General features: G+C 41.1%; 1 protein-coding gene across 1 annotated transcript in view; it reads left to right on the forward strand.

Annotated features, from left to right (window-relative positions):
• Positions 1–26,027, forward strand: part of ATP9A (ATPase phospholipid transporting 9A (putative)) — a 90,489-nt gene that overhangs the window by 21,142 nt on the left and 43,320 nt on the right. Inside the window, exons 4-13 of the mRNA XM_034786648.1 lie at positions 1,077–1,185; positions 9,430–9,488; positions 10,575–10,626; positions 11,572–11,666; positions 13,741–13,821; positions 15,426–15,501; positions 20,389–20,465; positions 22,621–22,781; positions 23,347–23,489; positions 25,516–25,628. Of these exons, the coding sequence (XP_034642539.1) occupies positions 1,077–1,185; positions 9,430–9,488; positions 10,575–10,626; positions 11,572–11,666; positions 13,741–13,821; positions 15,426–15,501; positions 20,389–20,465; positions 22,621–22,781; positions 23,347–23,489; positions 25,516–25,628 (966 nt within the window). The remainder of the gene's footprint in view (positions 1–1,076; positions 1,186–9,429; positions 9,489–10,574; positions 10,627–11,571; positions 11,667–13,740; positions 13,822–15,425; positions 15,502–20,388; positions 20,466–22,620; positions 22,782–23,346; positions 23,490–25,515; positions 25,629–26,027) is intronic.

The raw sequence follows: 26,027 nt of genomic DNA on the forward strand, positions 1-26,027 counted from the left end.
GTATAAAATTAGTTTGTGATACTAGCCCATAGAGGGAGTTGCTTTGTCTGAGCACTGCTTATTTTTGGAGTTTGGTAATGCTAAAAGTATGATGTGCATGTTCTCCATGCTGTAAGAAACTGAAATTGTTCCTCACGTCTACAGAAGAGAATGATCTAGGCCCCAATCCTGCCAATGCTTTAATACTGTGAATAGTCACATTAATTTTGAGACACTACTCAGGGTAATAAAGTTAGGCACGTGTATGTTTGTAGGATCAAATTAGATGAACTATCTTGGATGGTCTTGTGCTTAAGACACAAGACCAGGTCTCGGGAGATCTGGCAATGCAGTGGGTTTCCTGTGTGATCTGGGGCAAGCCACAGTGGCCCAGACCCTTCAACGTATTTAGGCATCTAACTCCCTTTGATTTCATTGGGGGTTAGCCCATATTTACGCTACAGTGGCACGACTACAGCACTGCAGCTGTTCCTCTGTAGAGCAGTAATATAGATGCTTCCTACATCAACAGAAAGGGTTTTTCCATCAATGTAGGTAATCCATCTCTCCAAAAGGCAGTAACTAGATCAATGGAAGGATTCTTCCATCAATCTGGCTGTGTCTGCAGTGGGGGTTAGGTCAACCTAACTACGTCCTGCAGGGTGAGAAATTTTTCAAAGCCCTGAGTGACGTAACTAGGTTGACCTAAGTTAGATGTAGACCAGGTTATGCACCTGAATACCTGCTGGGAGCCGGGCTTAATCTCTCTCTGCCTCAGTTCCCATCTGTCAAATGGAAATAAAACTTCCTCACCTTACAAGGGCATTGCAAGGGTAAATTGTTTGTGATGTGCCTGGCAAGCAGCACAGAAAGCCTGTAAATAAAACAATATTTAAAAAATATGAGTCTATTGTTATCTTGCTATCAGGGTTCTGTATAACACTCATCGTAATAATTAAGCAATAAGAAGTCAGGAAAACAAAATGAAAACATTGAATATAGGCATGGACATTGGTCAGTATCGTGCATTACACAGATCTGAGACAGATGATGTTTTCTGGCCTCTTACCCATTTAGTTTTTTTCTCCCCTCTTTAGGGTTTTGTGCTTGCAGTTACCATCATTCGCGAGGCAGTGGAGGAGATCAGATGTTACACACGCGACAAGGAAGTAAACTCCCAGATCTACAGCAAGCTCACAGCAAGAGGTCAGCTCTTTGGCTCCAGCTCTCTGCCTCTGCCCCACTGTATCCTGTAGCAGACTGCTGGAATAGCAGGAGTTGCAACTCAATCAAACGTTGCTGACAGTCAGAGAAGCAGAGTTCAAGCAGGGCGGGAGGGTTACAGGCATGCAGGCACGTGGCTTAATGTCCACTTTGTTACTTTTAGCACTAGAGAGTCATCTGCAGGTCTCGGTAGACTTGCAGATACCTTCTTGCATAACTACAATTGAAGCTGCCAGTTATTGAATGTTCCCCTAGGAAATAAATCGAGAGCAAATGTGAATGGGCAAGTTATTTCAAGTAACTCCAGGACACGTTGTATGTAGAGTGGTCAGAATCTCAGTATTCTATTTATAGGGTGGGTGAGGCTGTGTTTGGTGCTGTGCAGGCTGAATGGAAAGATGTAGTTTCTTTCCATCAATTTAAAATTTAAATTACACACAGACACACCAGTCCAGGCAAACGTTGGATGTAGGTTGAACTTTCGCAGATCAGGCTCTTGAAAACTGATAGGCCTAAATCCCAGCCCATTGTAAAACCTGTGCCCTGGCCTTGTCTTTGTGGTACCATGGCATGTTGGAGAAAATGGAACCTGGAACTGAATCACCTTGGAGTTTGCTTTTGCAAAATAAAGCAAAGTATCCTTGTCCCTCCTCTACTATAGATCCTTTAATTGCCTGATTATCAGTGAATGGCCTCATGGGAGCAGTGTTCTTTTAAAGGAAGGGAAGTCCCTCAGTGGCCAAGGAGAGGGAGGGAGATCCAAGTGCAGGAAGTAGATTGTAGATGGAATGAAGGCAAAACTAGGCCTTTGGTAGCTATCGTGGGGGTTCAAAATTGTATTTTATTCACATGAGTAGTCATGCATGAGTCTTTCAATAATACTTTTGCTTTCCAGGTACACTTCCTTGCTTGTCACTTGTGTGGAAGGAAATAATGTGCTCTGCTGTGTGCAGTGAAAGATTTTCACAAATCAATATCTAATAAGGTTGCTGAAGTAAATATAACCCAGATACAAAATACACAACAAGCGCATAACCATTAATAACTAAAGAAAGAAAGAAAACTGCAGATTATTGGTGGCAGTTATTTACTTAAACGTTCTAATAACCTTGTCTTGGCTTAAAAAACTTTCCAGACACCAGCTAGTCAAAGGTAGATGCAACAGATGAGGGTGGGAGGGGGTTGGTTCAGCATGATCCAGGGGCAAGGACACAGTGTAACTAGTTAAGATAATTTACATACACATCCACTATTACCCCAACGCTTTATACATGCACTTGACTATGACATGAAAATTCACCTTACATGTTACCTTAGCTGTGACTCTTCTATACATACTTAGGAACTCTTTCAACATATGCATCACTAATTATATTCTTCTTATAACTATGTCGCGTATATAATTAGTGACCTAAGTGCTGAAGGAGTTCATAAGTGTATATGTCAGCGTTAAGGTGACTGTAACACATAAGGTGACTTTTCAGATGTTAATATTATCTTTAAACCAGATGTGTGAGAAGGGGTAATAAAATGTATGTAAGCTATTTCATTATTTCCAGTTGGGTTGTTTTTTTTATGCTTACATTTTTTTAATGGTAATAATGTCATTACTTATTTTGCGGAAGAGTTAAACAGCCTGAACTCTAATTTTTGTGTACGTGTTTGTGATCGTATGAAAGAAATGGAGCCCTGAAAGCATAACTCAGAGTGGGGTAGAAAATACTTTGCACCAAGCTCCTTGGAGATTGTGTAGAGAAAAGTATGATGTCATGCTCTCCTCTCTGAAGTGTGTAGGAGGAGTAGAAGAACTCTGCTCTTGCCTATCTTAGGATATGTCATCTGGGTATGTGCCAAATTCCAGTTTCTACCTGGCTCTCCTGGGCACGCACTTCCATAATCCTGCTGCCACCACCTGACCCTCTTTGCCAAAAAGCTCACATCTTAGTGTGTTACACGCCAGTGCTTTGTTGTGCAAAATATTACATGTTGACATTCAACTCATATTTTTGATTGTGGTTTTCACGACAGCAACAGAAATATTAAGAAGGGATATTGCTAATAACTTTTTTAATATATTTTGTTTAGCTGCCCCTCCCTTGAACTCTGAGTAGTTCAGAAAAGTAGTTCAGAAATGACTTATAAAGTCATTTATAAGCCAAAAATAAAATAGACACTAGATCAAAAATGTTAATAGGGTCATTTCCAGACAGTTAAACTATAGGATAGATTCACTTCAGACTTTCTCAAAAATTTATTCTGTACCCTAAGTATTAGTGGTGTGATTTTTTTGATTCAGATCTTTATATATATTATGCCTAACAAAGAAGTGTAAATCCCACTTTAACTGAAGAATAATAGTTTTAACCATGGCATAGCTAGCAGTGCTGCCCAATGATGACAGGAGCATTTTTTTTTTTTAATGGGAGTGAGCTGAAATTAAGTAGCTTCTTTTTTGGGGTTCAGTCCTCTTTGATATAAAATATGTAGCCTCTCAATTTTAAGGTGCAGTGATCTGAGCATGTATGTAAAACAAGCTGCATGTGTGATTCATGCTATGAACATTTTGCAGTTTTGAGAACAAGCCTTCTTTTGCATGTAATTGCTTAAGATTATGTATACTTCACAGGCCAGGAACTGTGAGGCTGCTGTGGAATAAGCCATTGCAGTTGCTGAATATTAAATCCCCTCTTAATAACATGTTCTCACTACAACATTTAAAATGCTTGGCAACCAGCAAAAGTCCCATCAAAGAGCGGTTTACTACATCTATTTAAAGGTATAAAAGAGTTGCCTTCTGTGTTCTATTCATTGATCTATAAGGGGCCTGACCTTTTCTTAGTTCTTTTCATATTGCAATTACGTTTCCCATGAATGATTTTTCCCTCCCTTCCTCCTTAACTTCACTAATTCTTGAAAGAAACTGAGTGGGATGGGCAGCTGGACACTAGCATATAATACAAGCCATTTCATTAATTTTTTAAAATATATTTGGTAAGGTAACAATAATACAGTAGCCCAGTCAGTTTCATGATGCTCTCTTTCTATATTCTGTTCTATTTATTGTAAGGCTCAAATGTTCAGTGGGCACATTAGTAGTGATTATCTCAACTTTTAAAATAAGTATTTGTATAACAATTTTTGGGAAAGAGTTAAAACATTTCACACAGTAGGAATGGAAGCGAGCAACTTTCAGGGGCTTAATTGTCAGCCACCAGTGACCTCAGACGATCAGGCCCCAGGTGTATGAAAGTCACCAATAGCATAGTAATAGTCTTATTACCATTAATTTTAATTAATTAATTTGGGTTAATTTACCAAAACTCCAGATACTTAAATTGTAAGCTGTTTGGTGCAAGGATTGTTTTTTGGATATGTTTCTACAGCAGCTAGCACGATAGGGCGTGGCCAATGACTGGGACTTCAAGGTACTATCACCATACAAATAACAAGAGGGTATCACATTGACAAGGGCAGTCGAGGAGACAGTACCAGTGACTTAAAGGCTTTTAAAAGGTTGACATGTGTTTTTTAATTCAGGACAATTTCACCCCTATAGATGGCCATCAGCATGAGAGAGGGAGAATAAGGAGTGAAACTCAACACAGCTATACTTGAGGAATAAGTGTGGCAGAACTAATTTCTCATTATAATTTCCTGATGAATATTCTTATCTCTGCTGTTGAATGAATGTCTCTAAATTGCTACAAAATCTAGAACTCGTGTAGTTTTTCTCTCTTCTCCCCACTGCCCCGTGGGCACAAATCTAGACAGCTTAGTCAGAGTTAAGCATGAACATTAACACGTGAGATATTAAAGCGGCAGAGCTGTACCGATGCCGCTGCACTGTTGTAAGATCTCTCGTGTAGCTGCTCTTTGCTGATGGGAGAGAGCTCTCCTGTCGACGTAATTGAACCAACGAGCAATGGTAGCTATGTCAGCGACAGAATCTCTTCTCCCTGACTTAGTGCTGTGCACAATATCACTTATGCAGGCGAAACTTGTGTTGCTCAGGGGTGTGGTTTTTTTTGTTTTTTTCCCTTCAGACCCCCTGAGCGACATAAATGGTAGTGGAGACATGTCCTTCGTCAGTGAGACTTAAGCACATGCTTATGTGCTTTCCTGAATAGGGATGGATTTGAAAAGAGGCTTAGGTGCTTCCCTGAATTAGCATCATCTTGTCGTCTTCTGTGCATCTTTCTCCTGCTTTGAATCCTGCCAGTTCCTTCTCTGCAGAGATCTGGGTTTTCTGTTCACTTGAACAGTCTCTTTTTCATGCGCTTCCAAACACAACTTATTTCACCAATCAAACACAAAGAGCTCACCAGCAAGTCCTACTGCAACACCTTTGGCAGTTTGCAATTATTTGCAGTTTTGCTCCTGTTCACCGATTTTTCTAATGCGTCCTTTTGGATAACCTCTTTAAGATTCAATAAGCTGCTTTCTTGATAGTGAAAAAGGGAGAATCCTCTTTGGATCACTTCTTATTTGGAATATAGTAGCCAAACTCCAGTACTGGGCTAAGAATAAATGAATAATTTCCTTACTCTAGAGGGCTGTATCCTTTATTCTGCATAAGAGAGCAATTATTACTGAGCCTATTTTGCCTTTTTTTAATGGGTTGCTGCTGTTACCTCTTTGATCCCTTCAATATTTTAGTTAAAAATCAGCAAACTTCTCGAAAGTTTAAGTGTCAGTAATGTTTTACAGGACAGTTGTTTGGGTTGTAATGGACAACAATCCCATTTCAATCCCTTATTACAAACCTACAGGACCACTTTTGTTATAAAATCTGCAGGCAGGGTTTTTGCTTGATAGAGAGCTAGGTCTTTGCTTACAATTCCAGGATTGTTCTGGTTTCCTCTCACTTTTTTCCCTTCCCTTCCCTGGGCAACAGAGCATAATAGAGGAACTACACAAATAGTAAGAAATGTGAAAGGAACTCCTACCGAGGGGGTGCTCCTTAAGATACAGATCACTGGCATTTACCAGCCATATAAAAACAATCTTTTCCCAACCCCTCTCTGCCATGCTCCACAGTTGATATAGTGTTAGGCTGTAGAAGCCAAAAGCTTAATGGAATGGATAAAAGAAAAAAGCTATTTCTGATTCTAGGGTGCATTTGACTTGTTTTCATGAACATTTGGCTTCAACTTTTAATTCCGAATGAAGAGCGTTTTGATCTCTGCTGTGATAAAGGCTGTGGAAATCCCACATGAAATCTCCATAGAGGCCCTTATATGGTAGTAAGAGACATTTCCTCTTGCTGGTATGTTTGACACTTTAAATAATCTGTATAATGGTGCGTTTATCACACTGCAGATCTGGTGGAAATTCAAAAGCCCATAGCTGCATGGTGGAGTGAAATATTTCCACACTAGCATGCACGTTTTCTGTCTTTTGTCGGACACAAATAGCATGTTTCAGGGCACATCAAAAGCTAATACCAAGAAACTTGAGGGAATGATATTTGTTTTTGTATACAAGAAGGGACATACACATTCCTTTGTTTCAGGAAAACGGAACAACACCTGTCTCACATTTTAAGAATGAAACAAATACCATTTAAAAAAACCAAACCCTCATGTAACTTAATGGAGCAGGATTTTGTGATCTGAATTTTGTGTTAAGCATTCTAATGAACTTCAGAAAATGGAGGCCTTAAAACATAACATTTAAAGTATTTTTAATTTAATCCTTGTTAAATCTGGATTGTTTTAAAAACCCATGTACATTGCTGCTTGTCAAAGAACAATACTGTTTCATGCATTTATAAAAGCATCCATATTTTATATAAAAGTATCTTATTTTTTACAATAGTAGAAAAATACTAAGAATGATATTGAAGCATTTGTGTTATTGGGTATCTCAAATGTGCATAAGCAAATTCCCGTATTCAGTAGCTGATTTAAAAACAAACAGAATTCCCAAGATTAAAATAAAACTAATTTTAGTAAATTGCTTTATGGGAGTCCTGAGTCAAAGGAAACATCTGGTCCTGTCTTCTTAGTGTGACATATGGTGTTTGCCATAAGATGTCATCCATGAGGGGCCATGAATTTGGTTGGTAAAGAAAATTAGCTTTGCTAGTTAAAAGGGAGAGGGTGTATTTCATGCAACAGGCTCCTTTAGAGAGTGCAGATTAGTTAGAAAGATATTTCTGTCATCTGTCCCTTTTTCCTTAAAAGTGTCAACATTGAGATGCTTATGGGACGAGACCATGAATAATGACCAAGGTGTATTTACTTGTAGTAGATTGTATTGCCATTTCCCAGACGCTGATGTATGAGGGTCCATAAAGCTTTTTATGAATGTGATGGAAGTTACAAGGTGGTGATGTCCAGGGGTTTTCAAACTTTTTCCTAGTGTGAACCGTGTTTTAATTCAGCTTGTCTCATTAACACTTCCTCTCCATTTGCAATGCCACAGACCATTTCCCCTCCTACTCATGATTGCCTAACATCCCTGTGGCTCACATGGAAAAGTGATGCTAGGAGAGTATGTCAAGTATTTTAAATTACTTGCAGTTAAATTTAGAAGCTGGAAATGAGGGGCCAGCACACTCTGACCACCCAGTTCTTCACATACCCCCCACTCAGTGCTCTGTGCACCATGGTTTGGGAACCTCTGTGGCTACGAGGAAGAAGTGCCTAGGATTTCCTTCCCCGTACAGTAGAGTCTTCACCAGTGTGTTCTATTATTCCATGAATGACCATATGAGGAGGAAAGAGATGTTACCTGCCAGACCATTTTAGTGTCCTAATGTATCGTGTTGTATAGGACATACAGAAGGGGGCTAGAAGTGATGTTTTTGAAGTGCTGCATTTCCTTTAAGCCTCTCCATGGAAGGCAATGGACTCTAATCCCTGGGTATGCTGCCTGCCCTACTAGCTATCGATTCAGTAGCCCAATATTCATTTTGTTTACCTTAGCTAATTAAATTCTCATGAGCCAAAGCTCAAGTTCTGTGAAGACCTACAAAATATTTGTAAATGGACCTTGACTGCTTATAATTTGTAGCAATAATTAAAGCAGGTAAGGAAGTCTGCGTTTATTAGCAGCAGTGATGAGGCATGTTGTTCGGGACACAGTGTGTCACCAAAGCAGCAGGCTGCCCTGCAGCTTAGAATGGCTTTCATTGTTAATTTGGAGCAGAAACACTGAAGCATATCCTGAGAGGGATGCTAATGAAGGGAGTGCCAGCAGTAAAATCCCAGTGACCTTTGTGCTTTGTGCTAATTTCCTTTTTTTTTTTTCCCCCCCCCCCCCCTTTTTTTTTTTTCACCCCCTTTCTGAGCTGGTAGCTGGCCAGTTAGCCAATGAATTGCAAATTACAGTAGGAGTGTTGTCCATGCTGCAGTTCTGCCTGGCATGAACTCCCACGGAGTCTCCCCCCCTTCTACCCAAACCACAACAGATTAAAGAGGCTTTTGTTGAGTATAGCAGGCAGCCACATAAAGCAGAGTTCAAATTAACTGATAATAAATCACTAGTCACCATGAGAAGCCAAATCTAGAACTGGCTAATGATTTAAAATTACTAGCCAATTGTTAAATTAATTCTCTGGTTTAAAACAACAGGTAAAAATGCTTGACAACTGCAAGGCAATAGAAGCTCTTGTGAGGGGGCATATCTTATAGTGTTTATTCAGACAAAGCTCTCGTTGTCACAAAGGAATGACTGCAGAATTTGGCCTGCTATAAGGTTGCAGTACAAAAAGGAAATTAACCGTGAGTTAAGGTTGACGTGTCTGTTTTAATTATTGTGGTCAGGTATTATATTGAAGATGTAAGCCTCAATTTTCCACTTGCTTCGCTGAAAAGAAACACCAGAAATTCATTGCTCCCTGTTACATTCTCATTGCACCACAGTCTGCCTAACAAGTTTTGAAAGCATTTTTAAATTCATGGATGCTAAGCACTATAAAAAATAATGGAATGACTTCACCCTGCTGGGTCATTACTGGGGGTTGAACCTCAGATCTCCAGCACCAAAGCATAGGCCTCTACCACTTTAACTAAAGCATCAGGTAGAAGTAGTATAGACCAGCTCTGTGTGTTATAGAATTGTTACTGGCCACCTCCAAAATAACAAATTTAAAGTATTCCCAAACAGTTTCCAGTATAGCTTTGATGGACCTTTTGCTAAAGATTCTGCTCAGCTGTGTATTTATACTGTATCTTTTGCTGAAAAGGTTGTAATTTACTGAAGTTTGTTTCACTTCTGCAGGAACTGTGAAGGTGAAGAGTTCTAATATCCAAGTAGGGGACCTTATCATCGTTGAAAAGGTTTGTGTGGATTTGTATTAATTGTGTCTATGTGGGGGTGGGTGGATTAGTTTGTAAAATACTTTTCTCACACAATCAATATGAACATTTCACTAAAATCTGTCATGTCACTGTTTTTTTTACAATGGCTAAAATCGAATTCTTGATTTTAGTGATGATCTTTAATCATCTCTCCTAGTAATATTCCCTTTTCCGTAATTTTATACTGTATTAAATAATTCTCAATAAAGTTTCTGGAACAAATTTCTCTTTGAAACCCTATGATCTGAGGTTCCCACTTACCTCTGCATGACAAGATAAAAACCCCACATGGTCCTCCATCTGTAGTAGACCAAATTCTTGATCCAAGTGCATCAACAAAATGTGCACATGCACACACAAATGCTTGTAACCGAGTGTTTGGATACACCAGGACCCACTTGCCCTGAACAGGTACCTACATTGCATGTGCAAATACATTATCCCCGTATGAAGCTTGATGGATGTCCCTTGCACAATATTGTAAGTATCTGTAGTTGACTGGAAATTGAAAACCTAGAAAACTATGTACTTTATATGACCTCAGATGACCCTGTATCAACTTACCCCTTTGTTCAGAGGATGATTTTCACGGACTTCCACTTTCTGTTTCTGCAGATGTCTATCAGCAGTAATATAACAAACATCTTGTACAGATGAGGGCTAAACAGAGCCTGTAGAGAAGAAAGCACATGCATGTGTCTTTTTACTAACATAGGGCTTCTTGGAAGGAAACCAGTACAGGCTTTAAGCTTCTAATGCTGGATTGTTTGAGAAGCTCCAGAGCGAATGGATGAGTTCTTTGAAAACCTAGAGCCTGAGCCAGCTCCCAGTGAAATCGATGGGAGCTGGCTCCTAATACCTTTGTCTTTGGATTTCTGCAGTGAACTAGCACATGTGGAGGGAAGAGATCCTGTTTTAGGATTCAAAATAAAATAAATCCTGAACCCCAACTGGACAAAGAATTAAATATTCTTTTTAAAAAAACCTTTGTTTTATGCTATGGGGGTAGGGGTACACAAATGTGAATCCACCTATGCACAATAACAGCCTTTCTTTTTGTAACAGAACCAGCGGGTCCCTGCTGACATGATCTTCCTGAGGACGTCAGAAAAGAATGGTAAACATCTGGAACTAATTGTGAAAATAACCATTAACCTTTCACTGGTTATTTGGAAAAGATCATCATTTGAAAATGTAACAGAAATGATACAGTTTTAGAGTTAGGGAAGCAGACGACCGCAAACACTTGATGGACTGGCTATTTTGTGTTGTTTTTGTTTGTTATATTCTGATAGTTTTTGAAAATTAAAGGATATAGACAGTTGACCTTTAGGTTGAGTCATAGTTAGTGAAATCACACACTTGCTTTCATTACATGGAGAATTAGCTATGTGGGTAGAATTGCCATTCAGCTTTGTCCTGCTGAGATGCAGGATAGTTTGGGTAAATGTTTAATCAGAGGGCTTAGAAAATAGGTTGAATATGTCTTACCGATCGAGTACATTGATTTACTGTATTCTGTAGTATAAAAGGAAAGGAGTGCTTGACTCTTCACGATAACATGGCTTCCATGCCTTAGGGACCCCCATTGTGCGTCTGTAATATGGTTTATTAAATGAACAGTTGCCAGGAGCACTATTCTTTTAAAACAGTCATACTCATTTCTTTTTGTGTCCATTGAAATTGTTGCCAGACCCGTAGCATTTGTAACTCAAAACAGCCTTAACATACGTACGGTTGTATACGCCTTACCTGTCATCCAGCACTGTATCCAAATGTCTCTGACTAAAATTATATTTATTTTTTTTACTTTGATTTGTTCCCTTCATATAACTTAATTGAAAGTTTGATTTGTTTGTTTGTTTCCTTAGTCTTGGCTTACTTAAATAGCTGGGGTCTCAAGAAACTTTTCATCTAAATTCCTCAGAAAGGTTACTCTTAATCAGCTGGTGTTTTCATAGAAAAAAATGTGTCCTATCTCAGGAACTAATTCCATGAACTGTATATGTACTTATGATAGAATTAAAAAGAAATTAAAAAGAAAAATGTTGAACATCCGCAGGATCTTGCTTCCTCCGGACTGATCAGCTAGATGGTGAAACAGACTGGAAGCTGCGACTGCCAGTTGCCTGCACTCAGAGATTACCCACCGCTTCTGTAGGTAGTTTCCTAGTAAAAGATTTTTTTGAATTAACTGTTTCTCAGTGTGTCATGAACAATTGAAAGTGTATGTAATCTGCCAAAAAGGGAAAAATGTGTGTTCTGTCTGGCTTTCACAGAAGGCAAAATAATTGTCATTTTGGAATCAGAATTGAAGACGTAGAAAATTATTTGCACACTTGATCCTCCTGCCAATATTTGCGCTATGATGGGGGGGAGGGTAAAATCCATTCTTCCACAAGATCATGGTTGCTTGATTTTTTGTTTGGTTGTTTTTTTCTGTTTTTTTGATGGGGGGAGATGGAGGGGGAAGGATTTAATGTAATTTTTATTATTCCAATTCTCACTTCCCAGCTGGTTAGGGCTCTGGGATTTTGAAAAATAGAGGAAACTGACAAATTAAAGCACAAGTAGTGGTATATAGACTGTGTTATGTTCAAGAGACCATAAAGTGGTATTGGAAGAGATAGATTTGGGTACAAATGGCATTCACCTAACTTCTGTTTGAAATGTACTCCTAGTAATCCATTGATCTATGGTTAAAATATACCCCATAAGGTGTACAGTAACCACTTGTGCAGCATGAAGTATTGCTCTCAACATGCCTTATGCAGTTTTGAGGCAAGTTTGGCAGCTGAGGAGGAATGACAATTAGAACTTCCTTTTGCCAGGGAAGAGAGAATAGCAGAAGACTTCATGAATTCAACTGGGTACTTCAACAGACAGGTTAATATTGTTTAGATACTATATTGATGGATCCCTATGGAAAACTTAAATAGAATTACTGAGCTAGCATCCAAAGAACTGCCTTGAAATAGGAGCCAATCAAATGGGGCATGGTGTATATGAAAGTCACCTACCAGTAATTTATTATAGAAAGGTTCATTTCCTTGATGACAGTGCACTTCCTGCTTTCTCAAATACTCCCCTTTCTGTTCATTGAACTCTACTGTACTACAAGAGAACAAATCATGTGACCTTAGAATGGCACTTTTCCTGCCACTTAAGCCATTGCTTACCTTCATAAAAGGAGAGTTTAGATCATGGTTATTCCTCTTTGCCATCTGAACTAAGTATATAACCATTGAATGCTATGTGTCTTCCCAAATTCTCTCACTGCAGAACTGTGTGTGTTTATGTCTGTGTGTGTGCATATGTTATAAGAAACAAAACAAGTCAGCTGAGTGTGCCTCTGTTTTGCCAATGTGCCAGCTGTAATAAATATTTTTTTGTTCCCAAAACCCTAGAATCAGGAAAATTCTTCAGCAAAGATCTAAGACTCCATATACTTATATAAGTTAGTAGTCAAAATGACTTGCAGTATTGGCACATCTATCTCCCTGCCACTGTGGGAACTGTTTCCTATTATACATGTTAGTGTCTTGAACTCAGGATATGTCTACACAGCAGATGGGAGGGTGCTTCCCAGTACTGGTGGACAAACATACGCTAGTTCCACTCCAGCTAGCACCCTAATAATTGCAGTGTGGCTGTGATGGCATGGCCGGTGGTTTGGGCTAGCCACTTGAGTACAAACTTGCCCAACTCCCTTTATTTGGATAGCTAGCCCCAGCTGCTGCCCACGTTGCCGCATCCAGGCTGTTACTTTTAGCATGCTAGCTTGAGCCAAGCAAGAGCATGTCTGTCTACCCGCCCTGAGAAGAGCCCTCTTATCTGCTGTGTAGACATAATCTAAATGTCCAAAGCTCTGAAGGATTTTCACTGTTTCCCTTGGCCGGCTATTCCACAACCTGGTAGACGTATCATAAGTTAACCTGATTATTCAGCCTGAAATGTCCTTTATAATCCACCAACTGTCAAAGAACTCCAAGCAGTCTCTGCACATTTCCATTTGAGGAACTCTTAACTGTGGCAACACCATTCTGCTGAAGTTATTGTAATGATTCTACTCTGTCTTCATCAGCTGAGAGATTTTCCGTATGAGTACACTGAGTGTCTTTTTTGATTTGCTTAAAGAAATGTTATTCATAAAATAATTGGAGGCTTAAAGGCTTTGTATATTGTGGGATAATCATGTTTTAACTGCTGCCATAACATGTCTATTCTTTAGGACCTTCTTCAAATCCGATCCTATGTGTATGCAGAAGAGCCCAATATTGACATACATAATTTTGTGGGGACCTTCACCAGAGTAAGTCTACTGATATGTTTTAAGCCTTGTATATAAGTGTTTGCCACACAGACCTTTTGAAAAGCATTTTGGATCTTGGAAGTGACTTTCAAATTGCTTCAGGAGAAATGCTGAAATGTTGCTCGGCCCTATACAAAAATACTAAAGTCAAATAGGTTAATAGGGATCCTTCCCTCTTCTAAATAATATGCACCCATGTTTTAAATAAAATCTAAAGCTTTATAGTTCATGAAGAGTTTGCCTTAGAAACAAAAGATAACAGGCCACTCAGCATTAAGGGTCTTATCCAGATGGAATTAGTTGTGGCCATTTGGGTTCAACATGGTGCTGTAAAATAAGCTCACCTGGGGAGGCTGGCCCACCGCACAAGAGGTCAAAGAATGAAAAAATCTCTGCCATTCGGAGCTGTATGGGGACAGAAGACTTTAGGTAAATAAGCCAATGGCCATCAACTCCTATTCTGGGTTGGTTGGTTCTCCCTTCTCAGGGACAGACGGTCGGTGGGAGTTAATGTGACCTAATAGATGTGCACCTCCAATACTCTGTTCTGGCCCAAGGTCCCTGAGAATGTAACATTAAAAAAAAATTAAACTGTCTATTACTATGGGGTGTGGGGGAAATGAGAAGAGATGCAATGAGTGTTTGGGCCCAAAGGCTTCTTCCCCTGCTCCCTGGAGAAAGGGGATTTTGATGAATGCATGTTATATGTGGGTTCCTTACTTTTAAGATCCTCTTCCCTTCCTGCTTGAAGGAGCATAGGCAGCTTGGTACAAGACCTGAGATTTTTTAGGTCATTTTCTGAATTGCTTGCCAACATTTGTTTATTTTAAAGTGATAGACTGTGATCTCGTCATCCCATAGCTGCTGAGGAGATCCCTTGATTGGCTTTACAGGAGGTAGTATTTTCATGGAATAGGGAGCAGCTTGGGCAGCTACAGAGCTTGGGAGGTTTGTAGATCCCCTTGGACTATCCAAATAGAGAAGCAATTTTATGTGAGCCCTAAAAAGGCCTTAATTCACGCAACACACTGTAATGCAAAGATAAAGCATGCTAGAGTTAATATCCTGATCCCTGAAAAAAGGACACTGAATCTAGCATAGTGATCGCTCTGTGTCGTTTACTGGCATGGTTCAGATTATTTATTTAGCTTTCCAGGCATTTCTGAGAGGCTTAAACTGCGAAAGGAGAAATTTCACTGATACCTTGCAATAAAAGACCGAAAAAGGTCAGTTATTTGTATTAGTGAGTGGATCGCGTTGGTGAAAAACATACCCAATGTCATGGTCCGTGAATGTGCCTATCATCATAGTCCAGTTGAAGATTTCAAATCACTTTCAAATAGTCATGCGAAACAAGCCGCCCTTCTTCTAACGTGGAGAGGGGCTGCCTGTGCAGGAAAAGGCACAATAGTAGACTTCCCCTGCCCCTACCCTTTCATCCCAGAGTGAAATGACTGTGTTTCTAGCCCAACCAGGAGGATCTGATGGCAAGGTTAAGATTTTAGGATTTTCATAAGCTTAGGAAGTTTTCCCTCCTTTGCCTCTCTCTCTGTCACGAACGCACCTAGTAAGCTGTTTGAATGCTGTTTGTGTATCCGTTTTAGGAAGACAGTGACCCTCCAGTGAATGAAAGCCTAAGCATAGAAAACACCCTCTGGGCCAGCACAGTGATTGCATCAGGTAAGATGGAAGCACGTGTAATTTTTTGAGGAGTATGTTAGCAATTTTTTAAAATCCTTTTGTAATTTGGAATAATCATCTCTGTCAGTTGGAGAATTTAGCGGTTGGAATGAAGTTTACCACTTGTCCTAACATCTCCAGGGAGCTGAGCTGACATCTAATTACCTCTTGGACATTTATAGATGAGAAGGAACTGGAATTCCAGGGGCCTTTGGGCGCTTCTTGAGTGTCTGCTACCAGAATAGCACTTAATTGCTACATTGACATTCTAATCTGTAACAGAAATGGTGTCAAATAGAGTCTAGTAATAGAAGCTAACATAAAAGATCTCCAGGTAAATGCTTCCACTAGGTTGTGGTTCTATAAATAAAAAGCATTCTGTGATAAATTTTGGGTTGTTACATACACACACTAAAGTTGCAAGGAATGAGAGGAATCAATGTTCTCTTCTAAATGCTTGTCAGGAGAAAAGGCTCATTCTTTCACTAGCTAAGGTGCCTTTAGGTTACAAGAGAGTGTCAGAAGAAGAGTGAAATTCTGCAGTGCAGTTTGAGGATTGACATTTTTGAGTTTTTAGAGGTTTCAGTGTATGGTGTTTAGCCATGTATTGAGACACTTCACAAAGTGACTGATGGGAAGGAATATGAGCTTCAGAAAGTTCCTCTTTGTAATGGAACAGTTGACACCCCCCTGATTTTAAACAGAGAAAGGTAAGTGTGTTTCATTTCTGCAATGTTTCCATCCAGTTCTCCTGCTCCTTCTCTTTAAAATATGCTAAAATATAATAAATGTTGTCACAGTGATATGTCAAAAGGTAATTAAATATAGCTGTCCAAATATAGTAGAGTAAATCTTATTTATAGTTCAGTAATTGTCAACTGATTGGCAGCTAACCTCCCCCCCCGAATGCAAACACACAAGTACTAGTACAGGCAGCTTCAAATACCAAATAGGCCGTTCAGAGCAAGTTTTCAATTCAGTCCATCTCCTAAACCAAATAAGAAGACAAGAGGCAGGAAAGCCATTGTTCTAGTAACTCTTGCCTCTTCAGATATGTTTTTCTATTTCTAGCTTACTTATCTTGTGTGCTAGATAATTTAAACTGTAACTCTTAACCAATTCATGTAGTCTTCTGAGGTCTTTCCTGAGCTGTTAATATTGGTATGACATGACCAGACTCGGAGTGAAGTTATGTCCCCATGGAAATCAATGGCAGAAGTCCTTTTGACTTCAGTGGGGCCAGATTTCCCCCCTCAGTGTGTCAAGAGAATATTATGCTCTTCCCATTCTGAGCCATCAGATGTGCTCATATGCACATGGGCTGTCATGTTTAGGCACTTGTACTACGGTGGGAGACACTGCATGCAGATCTACCTGATGAGCTTATTATTTACAGTAGCTCCCAGAAGCCCCTATCCGGATTGGAGCTCCATTGTTCTACCTGCTGTACAAAAAGCTACAAAGATGAGAGCCCAGTCTGTCACTTATGCCTGTGAGCAAAGTTACGTGTACATACATGTTTGTGGGATCAACCCAGAAGAATGGCATTTTAAAATATTGTAATCGCTTTTTAAATAGTTTATACAATGTGGTCTATTTCAAATATCCATACAACAATTAGGAGCAAGTACCCAGTGAAAATTGCCCTTCAAACTTTGTTCTGCTCAGAAAAATTAATAGGCTTTCCCCCATTTTAACTTTTGTGACTCTACACTGAACAAAATTTCCTTGTCTCGTTAGTAGAATGGGTGCAGCACACACTTCTGAGTTAAAGCAGAGCTTTGCAGCATGTCCGTCTGCTGCTGCAGTAGGAGTGAGTCTGACTCCACTTGCTGCTGGCTGTCAGATTTGGAGTAGCCAGCCATCTGCTGATTTGAATTAGTGCGCTTGCCACCTTCTGCCATCTGGTTCCAGAGACTTATTTTTAAAGAATGCTTCCCAGGATATTTTTAGTTTGAATTAGTTTTACATCTTAAGTTATTTCAAAATAATATGTTTGCAGCCCTCTGAAACCTTGGTTAGTAATGGGCATGGGAGGAATTAAAGCAAGGTATTAAAACTGCAATGGGTTTAGAGCAACTAGAATAATCTGGTTTCTAAGAGGTAGGGCATACACTCACTGTTAGCCCTTTTGAAATGGTTCAGTGTATTACTTATTTCTGCATTAAAATATATTTGCCACCTCCCAGCAGCTCCATCTGTTCCTGCATAGTAGGAATTAGTATGATTCTGTCTCTTCCTGGGAATAGGCAGGCATATGTCTGGTTTAACATTCACAATATAGTTTTAAAGTTACGTAATACATTTATTTAGTTCATGTGATTATGCCTAGCTCTGACTGGTCCCAATGACTGTAACAGCCTTTCTCACACCCTGTGCCTCTCCGTTAATATTGTAAACTGTTCAGGCCAGTGATTGTTTCTTAACATGTGTCTGCACAATGCCTAGCACTCTGAGGCCTCTAGAATGCTGCCATAATACAGTATTACTGGAATTTTTGCATTGACTTGAATGGAGCAGGATCAAGTCCTATGTCTAGAAGTGGATTCTCCTGTTTGGATGAAACTTCACTGCTCTGCTTATAGCAACTTCATGCAGTTTTGTTTCTCAGAAATACAATTCTGATAAAAGAACTTACAAACGACAGTACTGACTACAAATTTAATTTTCCAAGGGTTTGATAAAATTTGGTTTTTCTGCCGATCCAAATCTAGTAAAGACTTTTCAAATGGGTTGTTTTTTTTTAAATCAAACCCAATGAATTCAATTTATTGAGCTCTTAATTTAAGAAAGTTATTAGTCTTCCTGACTCTGCTGCTACCCTTAATTGTCTTCCAGATGTCAGTTATTTTATGAAGAAGAAAAAAAACCCCTCTGATTCACACGCATTCTGGATCTGTCTGTGTGCAAATGGAAAGCTAATTCTTAAAAGATGAGCTGGGGTAGTAGAAAAGAAATGTACCTGGCATCTTTTCCACAGTTGCACAGAAGAAAGATCAAACTTAGCTGTAGAGTTAATCAGGAATATTTATCACTGCAAATATACTGATTCATGACATGGGTAATTCATCCATGACAGTGTAGTCGGAAGGCCATCGAAAGAATATTGGGCTAACAATTGCAGATCAGCTTAGCCTTCTTTATTAGGATGCTCCTGTTATTGAAGTTGCAAAGTTGTGTGTGGTGAATGTCTTATTGCATGCCCTATATGGAACATGGTGTTGTGATAATCATTCTGTCATCCTTAGTCTGTTACCTTCCACACAGCCCTTAGCACAATGCTCCCCAAACTTTTTACCTTGCACTCCCCCCGGAACTGGCACTGGGAGGGGGGCCAGAGCTCTGGGAGGGGCAGACACTGACAGAGGTAAGGGGGCTGAGGCTGGAGCTATAGCTCCGGGCGGGGCTAGGGATCGAGGCCGGCAGCTGGGGTCCTGGGTGCGAGGCCGGCAGCAAGGGCTGGCAGCTGGGGTCCCAGCCCAGCAGCCAGAGCCAAGGTCAGGAGCGGAGTTGGGTGACGCTCCCTCCCCCCCACCCAGGGGGGGTGGCCCGGGCCCCAGTTGCGTCCCCCCAAATGTTTTTCTGTGTTTGGAGACCTCTGCCTTAGCACCACAAAGTAAGTCTTGGACAAGCAGCACATTGAGGGAGACAGCCACATTGGAGTCATGGATTTGCATGAATGTCATCTATGCATCTAACCTGTACAAAATATCTTTAAAAATATAGGCCCTAGCAGCTGTTTATATGCCCTGCACAACTTGTATGTGCAGGTATATGAACGTGTGAGAAGATTATTAAGGTGAATATATGTCAATAGGTGCATAAACTTTATCATTAAATCTGTTACCTTATTACTTGGCCTGTGAGAGAGGCATAATTCCGCAATCTTTATGAGACAGGAAGAGGAAGCCACCAGGGCTCATGGTCGTGTGTCGAACACATTGGATTGCACAGTCCTGTTTCACTGAAATTGCCATCAGGGCTACAGTGACTTCAGACTTGTGAAGTGCACCAGCTAAAGATGCTCGAGGGCTTCCAGGGCCAGAATTAAAACGTAACTGGATGCACTTGATCAACAGTCTCCCAAAATTATGGAAACACTAACTGGATATGAGTCCTTGGGGTGTCTGTCCTACTAAGTATTCCATCACCCACAGGAGGTTCGTGCTGGGGCAGGAATGAGCAATGTTGACATGTTGCAAAATGTACTTGCAACACTGACATTCTACAACTAGATAACCACATTGCTGTTTAAATGTTGTATTATATTTCCATTAGCTAGCAGGGATGGCCACTAGAATGAAGTGGCTGTTTTATGCTTTTTGAGGACAACAGAAAGGCATAAACAGTTTGTGGCCTCCAGAGCCAGCAACCTAAGCAACAGTACAACTATGTGGTGGCGGTGAACTGAAACCCCTGCTTTTCAATTCCTTTGATCGCAACAGGGTGGGAATTCACACCAAGAATTTAAGGGAGGAAAATAGGGATGGGGCATCTTATCCTTTTAGGCACTGTAGTAGATTAATTTATGTTGCGTTACCTAAAAGTTAATTGCACAGATGATGATAATTAGGAGTGCCGTGTCCAGGTTCAGGCATTGGCATTTGTAGGAGGGAGATGGGCTGATTTTTATATTCAGAATCAGTTTTCTCCACCCCTCCAATTTATATCTCAGGTACTTGAATCAGTTGATTTTTTTTTTTTTTTTTGTGGGTGCTCTCCATGCTTTCTAAAATTAATCTACTAAAAATGTGCCTGCACATTGAGTCTGCGGATAAAATAAACCTTTTAAGAACAAGCATCATCCCAACCATTAAAAAAAAAAGCACCGATATTTTAACCTGTTCATCCCAGAATAATATACATCATGTTTTTTATTTCATTTAGGCACAGTTGTGGGAGTTGTTCTTTACACGGGGAGGGAACTGCGCAGTGTCATGAACACTTCAAATCCACGAAGTAAGGTACGGCGTTTCGTCGTTGGTGTACAATAGGAGACCATTGGGCCACCATAGTACAATGGATCTCAACCTGTGGGTTGTGAATTCATTCCCTCTCCTGATGTTTGAGTAAACTGATTTTCTTGCTTCTTAGTAATCAGTCCTCCTCAGACACGAGAAATATTGTAAAATCATTACCCCAGTTCCTGTGGCACCTCCTCTGCAGCACCCATGGACTCCTTATTTCTTCTAAAGCACCATGTGAACCAAGATTATTTATGGAGTGCATCTGATGATAACTAGTTGAGAGAGAGAGAGTTAGCATACAATCACAGCATTAAAGAGACTGAGACTCCCTGATCTAGCCCAGTATTCTATCTCTTGCAGATACATACACCCATGGGTGTAGTTTGTGAGGGGGTGGGGGCAGAGGGGTCATTGCTCCCCCTCAAACTGCAAGCCTTGGGCAGGGGGGCAATTGCCCCTCCCCACCACACTCAGCCCCATTGGCCTGACTGGAGCTGCCCCTGCAAACTATGCCTATGCGTACACCTGCTGTTTCAGAGAAAAATGAAACATCAATGGGGGCAGCCATGTAAAGGTTCATCATGGAGATTATGTTGAGTGTCTGTCTCTTAGGGCTGGTCTACACTCGGGGGAGGAGGGGGATATCGATCCAAGATATGCAACTTGAGCTACGCGAATAGCGTAGCTGAAGTTGAAGTATCTTGGATCGAAATACCTGGGGTCCACACGGCGCGGGATCAACGGCTGCGGCTCCCCCGTCGACTGCACTACCGCCGCTCGCTCTGGTGGAGTTCCGGAGACGACGGTGAGTGCGTTCGGGGATCGATATATCACGTCTTAACGAGACGCGATATATCGATCCCAGATAAATCGATTGCTACCCGCCGATACAGCGGGTAGTGAAGACATACCCTTAGAAAACATCTAACCACGATGTAAACTGGGCAGCATCAGCTGAATTGTGATTGACTTCCGGTGTGCAATTTAGGATACTCCTCATAGGTGGTCTCTTCCTGCTTTACTTTCTCAGCCTGGTCTACGAGTGTTTTTTGTACCAGAATAGCGATGTATGTTAGGGGAATGACTCTTTGTTTATCAATAATTATATTGGTACAACCCTAGGGTTCACTCAGTTATACTGGCTTGGCTTATTGTGCAGCCTTAAGCTCTACCGGTATAAATACATTTATACCAGTGTGACTGCACCCACAGTAGCTTTAACTATAAAGATACAATTGAAATTGTCCACGCACAATGTTGTATCGTGTCCCTTAGCTAAGTTTAGTTCTGTGGATGTTAGTGACCAGTTGCTGACAATATGAGGCGTCTCAAATCTCTTCACCGAAGTGCTAACAGAGTTGATCATTCTAAATACCCTTTTTTGAAAAGGCAGTTTACATTCGAACAGGGGTCGGCAACCTTTCAGAAGTGGTGTGCTAAGTCTTCATTTATTCACTCTAATTTAAGGTTTCGCATGCCAGTAATACATTTTAATGTTTTTAGATGGTCTCTTTCCATAAGTCTATAATATAGAACTAAACTATTGTTGTATGTAAAATAAATAAGGTTTTTAAAATGTTTAAGATGCTTCATTTAAAATTAAATTAAAATGCAGAGCTCCCCGGACCGGTGGCCAGGACCCGGACAGTGTGAGTGCCACTGAAAATCAGCTTGCGTGCGGCCTTTGGCACGCATGCCATAGGTTGCCTACCCCTGCATTAGAAAGTGGCAGCAGCAGGTGTGTAGCACTCCAGTGCTTGTGATATTGTACCTCCAAAGGCTTGGAAGCATGAAGGTTGAGTTGGGGAAAGTGTTGCTTTGAAATGCAAAACAGTACAGAGATTTAAATGAAGAGAAGAAAATGTGTCTGGTGATGAACAACATCTTGGAACTGTCAGTTGATTTAAAACTAATGCTTAATCTTGCTGTTGCTGTTTTTAGTTTTCTGCGGGTCCTCACCCCCATAATCTCGAGAGCTCTGTTTCATTTATTGCATTCATTTCTGCACTGGAAATGTATGCATGAATCCCATTACCTCTTTGGGTGCATGCACACTTCAAGGCATGATGGCAGCTCATGCCAAATATGAGAACACTACATGGATTAATCTCTCAATTTACACTGTAGAAAATATTTTATTTTATTTGCTTAGATTGGCCTATTTGACTTGGAAGTGAACTGCCTCACCAAAATCTTGTTCGGAGCCCTTGTGGTGGTCTCGCTTGTCATGGTGGCCCTCCAGCATTTCGCAGGCCGCTGGTATCTTCAGATCATACGATTCCTCCTCCTGTTTTCAAACATCATTCCTATTAGGTAAGCCAATCAATTAACACTTCCCAGCAAAATGTATAGCTTTCTACTCTGCCACACTTTAACATACACATCTAGAATTTTACAATATTGGACTTTCTTGTGAGCTCTCCAGAAATGAGGAATTAGAAATGCCTATTGCAGGGACAGCCTCTCTTGCTCTACAGGCTTCCTTGTTTCCCTGAAGAGAGGTGAGCAAAAATGAAGGGGGTGAGAGGAAGAAAGCAAGCCACCACCATTTTCTTTTAAACCTCTGGTTTTTTGGTTGTTGATCATTTTATCCCTACTTAGATGGTGTGTCCAGTTTCGATTCACGGTATATCTTCTTTCCTTAGCAACTTTGAACTTCTCATTGCTGTCACAGGAGCTAATACGTGGTTCTCCCTCAACACCTTTTGTGCTGCTCAATTCTAATATGGAAGTACCATCCTTTTATTACAGCACTTTCCTGTGGTAGCTCATGATGTTGTCCAAAAGTTTTATAGCAAATTTATTATCCCATTTCTTTGGGGATATTCTCAGATGTTTTTTTTTTTAAGCCCTTTTGTTCTTTTTTTCCCCAACATAGCTTACGTGTGAACCTGGATATGGGAAAAATAGTCTACAGCTGGATGATCCGTAGGGATTCCAAAATTCCTGGGACAGTGGTTCGATCCAGCACTATTCCAGAGCAGCTCGGAAGGATATCCTATTTACTTACAGACAAAACAGGTATGCAGGTAAATGAGTTATCAGGAGTTTTGGTATAGGCAAAAGCGTGAAGAATGTTTTTGGGTAACATATTTTCTTTGAATGGTCAAATAAGTTAATATACATTCTCCTTTGATGGGGTAGGAAAATATAATGCGGTGGTCTCCAACCTTTTTACGACAAGATCACTTTTTGAATGTAAGTGCAACCCAGGATCTATCCCACCCCTTCCCTGAGGCCCCGCCCCTTCTGCAAAGCCCCACCCACTCCATCCCCGCCTCTCTCTGTTGCTCACTCGCTCTCCCACACTCTCACTCATTTTCACTGGGCTGGGGAATGGGGTTGGGATTCGGGATGGGGGTGTGGGTTCTGGGCTGGGGCTGAGGGGTTTGGAGTGTGGGAGGGAACTCTGGGCTGGGGCAGAGTGTTGGGGTGCAGGAGCGGGTACGGGATGTTGGCTCTGGAAGGGGGCTCTGGGAGGGGGGCAGGGGTTTACGATGCAGGAGGGGGTATGGAGTGCTGGCTCCAGGAGGAGGCTCAGGGTTGAGGGTTGGGGTGCAGGCTCCCACCGGGGGGCACTTACCTTGGGCAGCTCCCGGTCAGCGGTGCAGCAGGGCTAAGGCCAGCGCTGTTCCCAGAAGGGGCCAATGCGCTCCTGAAGCCCCTGGGCTGGGGGGGGGCATGTGGCACCACAGGCACTGCCCCTCTTGACAGGCACCGCTCCCGCAGCTCCTATTGACCACAGCTCCCCATTCCTGGACAATGGGAGCTGCGGGGGCGGTGCCTGCAGAGAGGGGCATCGTGCGGAGACCCCTGCCACCGCCCCAGGCCGCAGGGGCATGCTGGCCACTTCCGGGAGCAGCGTGGGGCTGGAGCAGGCAGGGAGCCGCCTTAGCGGCTGCGCAGCCAGAGATCGCAATCGACTGGGAGAGTCTCCAGGATCGACCAGCTGATCTTAATTGACCGGTTGGTGACCACTGATATAACGTATCTTCTTTTCTAACAGGGATTTTCTTTTAGAAAATGTGGTTCAGTACCTTGATTATAAACCATGTTTTGAATCTCCATGTTGTTCTCTCATATAATAGAGCCCTTTCTTACTGAGGGGGTGTGCACATAAGTGGGCAAGAGACAGGGATGATTTTTCACCCCTTATGGTTTATTGTGTGTGTTCCTCACCATCACTCACTTCTGTCAGTCTTCAGCCCCTGTTCTGTGAGCGAGAGGGAATGGAATAACTTGCTTCTTTTTCTTTTTTTTAAATACACTTGTTTTCAGTTCGGAGGTTGAACAGAAATATACAAAATAAAACTCTGTTCGTTTTCTTTTTCCAGTTTTTCTCCCCAGAATGAAAAAATGAAAAACTTTTTTTTGGCTTGAAACGCAATGTTTTATTTGTGAAATCAAATTGACCTTTTCAAGATGAAACTTTAAATCAACATTTCCAGGTTTTGTGGCCTGTATTTATTTATTTATTTTGGTGAAGAGTTTTGGTGCCTGGAAAATACATTGTGTGGCGAGCAATAAATTTGCCAAATACATTTTACCCAGCTCCACAGACAACCCTTCTTTAGGAACAGAAACCAGTCACCTGCCATCATTCCAGCTTTTAATGTCACAGAACCTTCATGACTCTGGTCTAGGACAACAAAAGAACTAAGTTAATAGTCAAGGGCCAGGTTCTGGGATGACATCCCAGATCCATTTAAGTCAATGGGTAAACTGAAATTGACTTCAGTGGGGTCAGGATTTCACACCAATACCCTTATCTCATTAAGCAGCAAGTTACTTGGTGAGTAGTCTCATTTTAATGGAGCTCCTAGCCAAGTACTCTACCACTCCCTGCAAGAATCTACCCACAAGTTACTAAAATTGTTTTTCACTCGCTTGAAGCTGCACTAGTAGCTCATTATAGTAACTAGGTAAACATCTGCGCTCCCATCTCATCCTTTCTCTCTTTGTTGGGAAGAGCAGAGAACAGGGCTTGAATGGAAAATAAGTGTCTGCCAGGGCTTGGACGTGGCCTATAATGCTGCTTCTGTTACAGGAACTCTGACACAGAATGAGATGGTTTTTAAAAGGCTTCACCTTGGGACAGTAGCCTATGGACTGGACTCCATGGATGAAGTGCAGAGCCATATATTTAGTATATATACGCAGGTAAAGTAGTCTGATTAATTTAACTCTTTGTTCTCAAAGCAGTGAACAGTTTGACAGGTCATTGGGCTGTTCATAAAGGGATTCTGACTACATAACTCAAACTTTCAGTAAAACATATAGGCAGCTGCATGATTAATATGTACACCTCTACCTCAATATAATGCTGTCCTCGGGAACCAAAAAATCTTACCACGTTATAGGTGAAACAGCGTTGTATCAAACTTGCTTTGATCCACCGGAGTGCGCAGCCCTCCCCTCCCCCCTCTCCCCCTCGATCACTGCTTTACCGCGTTATATCAGAATTCGTGTTATATCGGGATAGAGGTGTATATATGTATAATTACCAGCCGTGCCTGAAAAAAAATAAGCCTGATATTTCCTGAGAGTTCTATTCAGAGA

Source organism: Trachemys scripta, chromosome 12, assembly GCF_013100865.1.
Source record: "Trachemys scripta elegans isolate TJP31775 chromosome 12, CAS_Tse_1.0, whole genome shotgun sequence".
NCBI lineage: Eukaryota > Metazoa > Chordata > Testudines > Emydidae > Trachemys > Trachemys scripta.